We start from the raw sequence: 11569 nt of genomic DNA, 5'->3' as shown, positions 1-11569 counted from the left end.
AGAAGGAGGGGGTGCACTCGCTTTGTGTTTATTGAAATGTTGATGATTGCTAATTGTCGATGTAAAAGAAGAAAAAGAGAAGGAGATAAGCCTAACAATGGAATAGGAAAGACTGACTTTTGAATTACGTTGCATACTTGCATCACGATTTAGTACACTGCACAGGACTTTGGAACTTATGGAAAACTACAATAGGAAAGACTGACTTTTGAATTACGTGGCATACTTGCATCACGATTTAGTACACTGCACAGGACTTTGGAACTTATGGAAAACTACAAAACTGACAATTGCCCATAGCAATTCTGTTACGAAAGGTTTCAATTCGTAATAGTAACATTTCGAAGTCGAGCGTAATGAGAGCAGTAGTCAATTAAAAGAAACTGTACTAGCTTAGGATGTCTGATAAGCCGGTGCTTCTTCAAGTATGGAGGACATAGATAAACAGCTTCATGAGGCAGCATCGAGGGGTAAAATTAAAAGCGTACAAAAACTGCTAAAACAGGGTTCTAACATAAACCAGAAAGACAGACATGGAAACACACCCTTACACATGGCGGTCCAGAATGGACAGGAGAATGTAATTGAGTATCTCATAAATCATGGAGCTGATGTGGAGAAGGCGACTGCAGATGGACATACACCCTTACATCTTGCTGCATCACTCGGGCGTCTTAAAGCAACGAAATTTGTACTCTGCCATGGAGCTAATGTGGGCAGGGAAGACAAGGACGGCTTCTGCGCATTACACCTTGCTGCTCAGAAGGGTCATCTTGATGTCACCAAATATCTCATGATGCAAGGAGCGGAGGTGAATGCGGGAGATAATGATGGTAGGACTGCATTACATCTTGCTGCTCAGAATGGTCATCTCAATGTCACCACTTATCTTCTTATTCTAGGAGCAGAGGTGAATAAGGGGGATAATGTAGGTGCGACTGCATTACACAGTAGTGCTCAAAATGGTCATCTTGATATAACCAAATGTCTTACCATTCAAGGAGCGGAGGTAAATAAGGGAGAAAATGTAGGTGTTACTGCATTACACCGTAGTGCTCAGAATGGTCATCTTTATGTCACAAAATATCTGATCAGTCACGGAGCTAAGGTGAATAAAGGAGATAATGACCGTATGACTGCATTACATAGTGCTGCTAAGAATGGTCATCTTGAAGTCACCCAATATCTGATCAGTCAAGGAGCTCTGGTAAAACAGAAAAACAATTACGGTACGACTGCATTACACCTTGCTGCTCGGAAGGGTCATCTTGATGTCACCAAATATCTCATCATGCAAGGAGCGGAGGTGAATAAGGGAGATGATGGAGGTAAGACTGCATTACACATTGCCGTCCAGAATGGTCATCTTGATGTCTTCACATATCTGATCAGTCAAGGAGCTGAGGTAAATAACGGGGATAATAGCGATAAGACTGCATTACATTTTGCTGCTCAGAATGGTCTTCTTGATGTCACCAAATATCTCATCAGTCAAAGCGATGGGGTGGATAAGAGAGATGGTGGAGGTAAGACTGCATTACACATTGCTGTCCAGAAGGGTCATCTTGATGTCACCAAATATCTGATCAGTCAAGGAGCTGAGGCGAATAAGGGAGATGGTGGAGGTAAGACTGCATTACACATTGCTGTCCAGAATGGTCATCTTGATATCACCAAATATCTGATCAGTCAAGGAGCTAAGGTGAATAAAGGAGATAAATACCGTATGACTGCATTACATCTAGCTGCTCAGAATGGTCATCTCAACGTAACCACATATCTTCTCATTCAAGGAGCGGAGGTGAATAAGGGAGATAATGTTGGTGCTACTGCATTACACCGTAATGCTCAGAATGGTCGTCTTGATATCACAGAATATCTGATCAGTCAAGGAGCTAAGGTGAATGAGGGAGATATTGTAGGTGCGACTGCATTATACCGTAGTGCTCAAAAAGGTCATCTCGATATCACAGAATATCTGATCAGTCAAGGAGCTGAGGTGAATAAAGGAGATAATGACCGTATGACTGCATTACATAGTGCTGCTAAGAATGGTCATCTTGAAGTCACCAAATATCTGATCAGTCAAGGAGCTCTGGTAAAACAGACAAACGATAACGGTACGACTGCATTACACCTTGCTGCTCGGAATGGTCATCTTGATGTCATCAAATATCTCATCATGCAAGGAGCGGAGGTGAATAAGAGAGATGATGGAGGTAAGACTGCATTACACATTGCTGTCCAGAAGGGTCATCTTGATGTCACCAAATATCTGATCAGTCAAGGAGCTGAGGCGAATAAGGGAGATGATGGAGGTTGGACTGCATTATTCATTGCTGTCCAGAATGGTCATCTTTATGTCACCAAATATCTGATCAGTCAAGGAGCTGAGGCGAATAAGGGAGATGATGGAGGTAAGACTGCATTACACCTTGCTGTCCAGAATGGTCATCTTGATATCACCAAATATCTGATCAGTCAAGGAGCTGAGGCGAATAAGGGAGATGATGGAGGTAAGACTGCATTACACATTGCCGTCCAGAAGGGTCATCTTGATGTCACCAAATATCTGATCAGTCAAGGAGCTGAGGCGAATAAGGGAGATGATGGAGGTAAGACTGCATTACACATTGCCGTCCAGAAGGGTCATCTTGATGTCACCAAATATCTGATCAGTCAAGGAGCTGAGGCGAATAAGGGAGATGATGGAGGTAAGACTGCATTACACATTGCCGTCCAGAATGGTCATCTTTATGTCACCAAATATCTGATCAGTCAAGGAGCTGAGGCGAATAAGGGAGATGATGGAGGTAAGACTGCATTACACATTGCCGTCCAGAAGGGTCATCTTGATGTCACCAAATATCTGATCAGTCAAGGAGCTGAGGCGAATAAGGGAGATAATGACCGTATGACTGCATTACACTTTGCCGTCCAGAATGGTCATCTTGATGTCACCAAATATCTGATCAGTCAAGGAGCTAAGGTGAATAAAGGAGATAAATACCGTATGACTGCATTACATCTAGCTGCTCAGAATGGTCATCTCAACGTAACCACATATCTTCTCATTCAAGGAGCGGAGGTGAATAAGGGAGATAATGTTGGTGCTACTGCATTATACCGTAGTGCTCAGAATGGTCGTCTTGATATCACAGAATATCTGATCAGTCAAGGAGCTAATGTGAATGAGGGAGATATTGTAGGTGCGACTGCATTATACCGTAGTGCTCAGAAAGGTCATCTTGATATCACAAAATATCTGATCAGTCACGGAGCTAAGGTGAATAAAGGAGATAATGACCGTATGACTGCATTACATCTTGCTGCTCAGAATGGTCTTCTTGATGTCACCAAATATCTGATCAGTCAAGGAGCGGAGGCGAATAAGGGAGATGATGGAGGTAAGACTGCATTACACATTGCTGTCCAGAAGCGTCATCTTGATGTCACCAAATATCTGATCAGTCAAGGAGCTGAGGTGAATAAGAGAGATAATGGAGGTAGTACTGCATTACACATTGCTGTCCAGAAGGGTCATCTTGATGTCACCAAATATCTCGTTAGTCAAGGAGCTGAGGTGAATAAGGGAGATAATGGAGGTTGGACATCATTACACATTGCTGTCCAGAACGGTCATCTTGATGTCATCAAATATCTGATCACTGAAAGAGCCGAGGTGAATAAGGGTAACAGTGGAGGTTGGACTGCATTATTCATTGCTGCCCAGGATGGTCATCTTGATGTCACTAAATATCTGATCAGTCAAGGAGCTGAGGTGAATAGGAGAGATGATAAAGGTTGGACTCCATTACACAGTGCTGCTTTCATTGGTCGTCTTGATGTTACCAAATATCTTATCAGTCAAGGAGCTGAGATGATTAAGGAAGATGCTGCCGGTATGATTGCATTACACATTGCTGCTCAGGAGGGTCATCTTGATGTCACGAATTATCTCATTAGAAAAGGAGCTGAGGTGAATAAGGGAGATAATAGGGGCTGGACTGCATTACACATTGCTGCTCAGAAGGGTCATCGCGATGTCACCATATATCTTACAAGTCATGGAGCAGAGGTGAATACGGGTAATAATGACGGTTTGACTGCATTACACAGTGCCGCTTTTAGTTGTCAACTTGATGTCACCGAATATCTCATCAGCCAAGGAGCTGAGGTGAATAAAGGGGACAATGTTGGTGTTACTGTATTACACCTTGCTGCTCAGAATGGTCATCTTGATATCACAAAATATCTGATCAGTCAAGGAGCTGAGGCGAATGAGGGAGATAAAGGAGGTAGTACTGCATTATTCAGTGCTGCTCAGAATGGTCATCTTGATGTCACCAAATATCTCATCAGTCAAGGAGCTCAGGTGAATAAGGAAGATAATGATGGCTCGACACCTCTACACTATGCTGTACGGAATGGTTCCATTGATGTCATCAAATATCTTATCAGGCAAGGAGCTCATGTGAAAACGGGTAGTACATATGGTAGGACTGCGTTACAAGTTGCTGCTCAGGAGGGTCATCTAGATATCACCGAATTACTTATCAGTCATGGAGCAGAGGTGAATACGAGAGGGGATGATGGTAGGACTGCATTACAACATACTGCTGAGAATGGTCATCTTGATGTCACCGAATATCTGATCAGTCAAGGAGCTGAGGTGAATCAGGGAGGTAATGATGGTTGGACTGCATTACACAGTGCTGCTTACAATGGTCATCTTGATGTCACCAAATATCTCATCAGTCAAGGAGCTGAGGTGAATCAGGGAGGTAATGATGGTTGGACTGCATTACAAGTTGCTGCTCATAATGTTCATCTCGATATCACAAAATATCTCATCGGTCAAGGGGCTGAGGTGAATAAGGAAAGTAATGACGGTTGGACTGCACTACACAGTGCTGCTTACAATTGTCATCCCGATGTCACCAAATATCTCATCAGCCTAGGAGCTCAGGTGAATAAGGAAGATAATGATGGCTCGACACCTCTACACTATGCTGTACGGAATGGTTCCATTGATGTCGTTAAAGATCTTCTGGCAGGAGGAGCACTATATGACACACGAGACATTCGCGGGCAGACACCATTTCAACTGTCTTCCATTCTCGGGTTCGAAAACATCATTGATTTATTCATCGACATTTCCAAGTCGAAGGTATGCATTACAAATTGAAATCTCGATGTCAAATTCATACAACTCAATGTATTGATATACATGCATGGTGAATAAACAAATACTGAACTTAAATTTAGTAAATATTAGGCATATAAGACCCCTATTATTTTTTTCTTCTGACTTTACCAGCTTGAGTCTGACTTACTATCTTTTTATCATTTATCATACATATTTAAAATACCAGTTACACCTCAATGTTGTTATATAAACTTTATGGAAAGTTACAATGATTGCTTAAACCGTACTCTAATCATTGGATTTACTTAATCACCTGGTAGTACCTTTTATAGTTCATAGAAATTTGGCTTTACTAGCTTAGATAAATATTAATCTTCAAGTTCTCATGCTGTGTATTTTCTGATATCCATCTCGACCAGAATGATTTGAAGGATATCCATCTTGCCATACAACTTGCCATACAACACGGTCATACCTCCATCATTGAGAAGTTGGTTTCTGAGGGAGCAGATCTCAATATCCAGTCAACTGACGGTCAGACGTCTCTCCATAAAGCCATTAAACTCTGCAATAAGAGCGAGGAGATTATCCAAGGCACGGATACACTAAAAGACGTGAGTTGCACCTCAGTAACACTAACGAGACCGACACCAGACCAACGAGAGTCTGAACAACACATTCGATTTCCACAAACGGCAAAATTGTGGTCAGCTTTGGAGTCTACGTGGAGTCGTTATGGCGGTGTCACTGCCACGTACTGCTCATCTAGATCATTAGTGAATCCTAGAATCTGCTAGCCATGATTGGTCCAAGAAAATGTGTATGTAAGAGTATGGGCTCGTGTTGTGTGTGAGGGGGAAATTAACAACGTGATTTCCACTACTGTGAATCCAAGAGATAGCGATAACATATGCTTATGGTGCTCATCCACCATGACTATTGATGTGCGATATTGTTCTAAATAAAATAAAATTTATATATGTTTGTATGTTTTAGATCTCTGATGAGTATTACAAGGGCGAATTATCTCCTGAGAAGGCCTTGGTGTTTTATCTCCTTGAGAATGGAGCCAAGTTAGATGTGAAGGACAAGGCAGGCAACCTACCAATCCAGTATGCCAAGGATGAAGAGATCAAGCAAATGATTTTGTCTAGGTGATTCTTTCAGGTCTAATAACTTGTAAGACAAGAGATTTATCAAAACACAAGGGAATAATCAGTATTTCTATTTGCTCCTGTGAATTGGTAACGGGATATTTTCTGAAACAGAAAGTCCACTAAGCTTTAATGTAAATCTTAATTGTTGGTTATACAGTGCGTCCCAGAAAAAAACGAAACCGAGAAGTATCGATGTTTTATCATAACTTAATCACAACCATAATTAATGAATGATACATATTTGGAAAGCTTAGAGTCTCCTCCTTCAGTTGATGCTACTCACGTGATGCATATTTTACGCATGCGTGATTAACAGCAATTTGAAGGAAGGAAACCGAAAAGTAATTTGGCGGGCGGTATCTGAATTTCAAAGAAAAATTCATATTTCCAGAAAGTTCATTTTCTGCTCTTTCATATGATACCTCAATCAAGAACAATGAGCCAGGAATAACAAAGTTCTGTTTGTTTAAAGTAGCCCTTACATTTTCATAATTTTAACAAACGAATTCATTTTCACTGGGTGCCTGCCGTAGCAAAAAGCAGATTTGACAAAAGACTCAACTCCGTTTCGTTGACAATCAGCCGTAGACAAGAGTCTTCATGCATGGCTGATTGTCAACGAAACGGAGTTAAGTCTTTTTTTAATTTCGTTTATTAATACGACAGGCAGCCAGTGAAAACGAATTCGTTTATGGAAATGCAAGCACTACTTTAAACAAACAGAACTTTGTCATTCCTATCTCATTTTTCCTGATTGAGGTGTCATATGAAAGGGCAGAAACTCAACTTTCTAGAAATGTGAATTTTTCTTCGAAATCCAGATACGGCCCCGCCAAATGTCTTTTTGGTTTCCTTCCTTCAAATTATTTTTAATCACTCATGCGTGAAATATGCATTATCTGAGTAGCATCAACTGAAAGAGAAAACTCTAAGCTTTCCAAATATGTATCATTCATTAATTATAGTTTTGATTAAGTTATAAAAGAACATCGATACTTCTCGGTTTCGTTTTTTCTGGGACGCACTATATAGTGTATGTGTTGTTCGGACAATAACAATGTACACTATGTGACAACTGTGTCTGTCCTAGAATGACACGTTCTTGATTTAATTTAAGGACTTCGGGAAAACACTAAGGAAAGAAGATCTGGAAACCACCATGTTTTTCATCCGTCAGCAATTTTGCTCACTAACACAGCAGTTTGCTCACAGTTACAGCCGTTGATTTGAGGTTATCTAACTATTCCTTTAAGGATGTCCAATCAGCCGGTATCCAACACAGTTGTTGAATAAACCCCGGGGTACAAATGATGATCTAATCCATGACTGTGTCACAAGTCATCATTTATTGCAGCAACGTGTGCTTACCGTTTCATAACAATGACAGGTAATATGTTCCGGGCTATAAGTCAGGCCTACTAGGTCATCATCGGTTATTTTTCTTGGTTTTTCTACTCAGATAGACAGTTTACATTTTCTACCGAATGCGTTTGGAAGATATAATATCTAACTGTGGTTCTTGAATTGTTTTAATTTTGTTTCAAATGTATTTTACGGCATGACCCGGTGCAAGGGTATGTAGCCTACTATTTTATTCTTTTCATGTCTAATGCTAAGATTTGAGCATCATTTTTATTAAATGATAGGCCTCGATAAATGTCTGACATTCAACAGTTGTTCGATTTTTTCCTAATATCTTGTATACCGTTTTTTAACGAGTGGAAACAAATACATGTTTTCACAGCCCATAGAAATTAGTCTTTTTTTGTTTACGTATGATTAATTTCAGATTAACTTCTTTAGAGGAGATCCAGTCGTATCGAGGTAAGAACATTTTCAAACACAACAAGTTTTTCACAGTATAACAGCTAATTAAGAGACTCGGATATCTTTTTCCTTATCCACTTAGTCACATATTAATGTCTAGCGATGGTTAAACCTAGCGTTTAGGTTTTAAATCACGCAGAACAAGGGATTTTATCATTCATTGTCCGGGTATTTTACTTAATCGCACAAAAATGTACCCACTTATCCCTAAGGCCCGGTCACACATAGACGGCGCATGGCCAGCGCATTGAACATTGGAAAAGGTCGTGCGCTCGACTTTTGTCAGGATTCGGGAGAAGCTAGCGAGCTGACACCGATTGTTTAGCGTGTTGCTAGTGCGCAACGCGTATAAAGGGCGTGAGCTCCACGTATGTCTGGCGTTGGTCTAGCGCGCTCTGCGCCGGTCTGGCGTCATTTTGGCGTTTACATTCATGCGTCGAGCTCCGCGCACACTTTTGAGCATGCACAAAAACTCCCGATGCACACAGCGAATGACGACGAATGCATATCGTTGGTCCAGCGTTGGCCCAGCGCACTCGACGAACGAGTAACGGAGGATGACGCACACCTTACGCGCGACAACGCCCTGGCAAAAATTGTAAATTTTCAATGCGCGGGCCGTGCGTCCACCATATGCGTCCCTTATGCGTGACCGGGCCTTTTTATGCATTCGTCGTCATTCGCTGTGTTCGTCGGGACTTGCTCAAAAATTGTGCGCGGAGCTCGACGCATGAATTTAAACGCCAACAAGACGCCAGACATGCGCAGAGCGCACTAGACCAACGCCGGACATCCGCCGAGCACACGCCCTGTGTACACGCAGCGCACTAGCAACATACTAGACACTCGGTGTCAGCTTGCTAGCTTCTCCCAAATCCTGGCAAAAGTCGGTCGCACGACCTTTTTCCGATTTGCAATGCGCTGGCCGTGCGTCCCCCATGCGTCCCCTATGTGTGACCGGGCCTTAACATATCATTCGTATTCACGTATGAAGAACCACCTCTTAGGTTTACATCATTGGGCTAAATACGAGATAAACTGGGAATGTGCCCAAAATGGAAGATGAATTGGAAAAACGGATACGTATATTACCAGAAACCAGTATTGAAAATCAAAGTTTGGGTAAAAACCTTAATAAAGTCATTTCGTTTTCTGGACAATATTGAAATGCAAACTATATTAATATGTTATTGGCTTTTCATTTTAATGATTATCCTGATGTGCGTATGAATTTACCGTGTTTTTATATATGTACTTACAGTCGTGCCATTTCCTTTTGTTTTAAATGAACAACAGCTGAACCATCAAGACCTGCCATTGTCTCTGTTGAAGTCGAAAGGAACACAAGTACGGAAATTGAACTAGAAGACCATGGCGTATCAATGTTAATTCCTCCGGAGGCTGTTCAACAGAATGACCCGTGCAAGATCACGCTGACCCTCTTAAGAGACCGTCCCAGTGTTGACATCCAAGATGATGAATCAATGGCCTGCTACGGGATCAGATGTGATCCTTCAGACATGATCTTCCACAAACCTGTTAAGATAATGATACCACACTCTACCTTGGCCATCAACCCTGATCAAGTGAAACCATACATCGTGTCCCATGTATGGGATTCAGTAAACGGTAAGTCCGTTTTTTAATGTTAGACTTAACGAAAATTGATGCCCTGAGATCCCTTTCCAGCGAACCAGGCAAAGCACTTTCGGGACAACACTGAGGAGTTGCGATATGGCTAAGTGGTAGAGATTGGTCTCGTAACTAGTAGGTCTTCGGTTCAAAAACCAATTCGATGTGGTAGTGCCATTTGGTAAGACATGAATTACCAAGTGGACTTAAGAGGACTTAAAGATGTTTGTCTCCTTGTTCTTTGTTAACGAGTATACTGCTTTCCTAGTAGTCGGTTAAAATAAACAATTAACTCTCAGTATACTATGCCCTGTTTTGTTCTACGTTTCTATTACAGGTAATAGAAAGCAAAAAAGATCATATGCATACTATAGCTTGACTCTTAAATCCTAATTTTTGATTGATGTGGACATAGAACGCTTTCTAAGTAATCTCAGTTCTAGGTATCGTAGCTATTACAGCGCCATAACGTCATGAGGAACAATTTATAACTTCCATTTTCAATAAAGGGAAACTAGGTAAAGGGAATAGTTGTTACTTGTAAGGATGGTTTATTGAACTTAAAACCTTTTGAAGTAATAATAATCCACAAGGACACCATCACTGATAAAAAAAATCTTTGGTGTTACCATAATCAGGTGCAACAGTTTAAAGGACCAATTGGCTCCATTGCGGAATAAAATATCTAAAAACAAATGCATTTTGTCTTGTTACCCACTGGCAATAGATCTACCAAGAACATCAAGAATGAGATCATCCAACTCACCAGACGAACCACCATACTGCAGATTGTACGAGACACGTCTTGAGCTGTACATTGGTCACTGTGCTGAGTGGTGGGTTCTTATTCCTCTTGAACAGCAGCTGATCCGACACCAACTCATGTGCACTCCATACATCCCAGAAACTGTAGAAAGAGGCAAAGAGATTGAAGTTCATCTTCATGTGCATGCCGATGTTCCTGGCATGGTTGCGGTTAGTACCGTTAACGTGTAATAGTAAACTGTTAAAATACAATTCTATTAAAACTGTGAACTACTGCAAATTTCTGGAAGTTCATAAAGTAGAAATAAAATCCGACTTCCTGGGGTAATTATGTGCAAGCTTGCTTACACCAGATTTCATGGGATTTTCTTGGAAGTGCGATTAAAATTGCTGTACGTCATTACAAATATCTTGAGTCCTACTTTCATTCAAAATTACTCCGAACATGGCCTATATGCAAAAGCCTATACAATGCTGGTAACAAGCTGAATGTTCTCGGATAATACCAGTATGATGTACGGAATGACATGCTAAGGTCCTCATAATATATAGTATTATATTGGCTCCTTTTCTCCATCTCTCTCTCTCTCTTTTTTCTCTCTCTCTCTCTCTCTCTCACATCTCTCTCTTTCTCTCTCTTTCTCTCGCTCTTTCTCACTCTCTCTCTTTCTCTCTCTTTCTCCTTTTCTCTCTCTCTATCTCCCTCTCTCTCTGTTATGCCTCTTGTTCGCAATCACACTAGCTGCCTATTCAATATAGTTATAACTAATGTTTACCAGTTTGGTAACTCGCTTGTGTTTTTTTTCTCGATCTATTGCATCATGAGATTTTAGTTTTTTTAATTTTAATATATATCATTTTTTGATATTTAATTTTCATTTCCTAATTTTAACTTTATTTTTTACTTTATTTCATTACATTTCATTTCGTATTTGATTTCATTAATCATTATGTGATGGTAATTATTACGCTCGTTACATTTATTTTCATTGTATTTTATTCAATTGATTTTAAATCCGCTTTTCTTTTACTGTTGTAA

At 40.7% G+C, this 11569-nt stretch overlaps 1 protein-coding gene across 1 annotated transcript; it reads left to right on the top strand.

Annotated features, from left to right (window-relative positions):
* Nucleotides 1-553: 553 nt before the first annotated feature.
* On the top strand, nt 554-6307 carry LOC105445757 (serine/threonine-protein phosphatase 6 regulatory ankyrin repeat subunit B-like). The gene is made up of 5 exons (XM_030988173.1): nt 554-740; nt 1393-1405; nt 1690-1918; nt 5569-5763; nt 6146-6307. The coding sequence occupies exons 1-5, from the start codon at nt 554-556 to the stop codon at nt 6305-6307; spliced, it is 786 nt and encodes a 261-aa protein (XP_030844033.1).
* Nucleotides 6308-11569: the final 5262 nt, after the last annotated feature.

The sequence above is a fragment of the Strongylocentrotus purpuratus genome, unplaced genomic scaffold (assembly GCF_000002235.5).
Source record: "Strongylocentrotus purpuratus isolate Spur 01 unplaced genomic scaffold, Spur_5.0 spur5_scaffold_17, whole genome shotgun sequence".
NCBI classification, from domain to species: Eukaryota; Metazoa; Echinodermata; class Echinoidea; order Camarodonta; family Strongylocentrotidae; genus Strongylocentrotus; species Strongylocentrotus purpuratus.
This window is presented reverse-complemented; position numbering and strand designations above follow the sequence as displayed.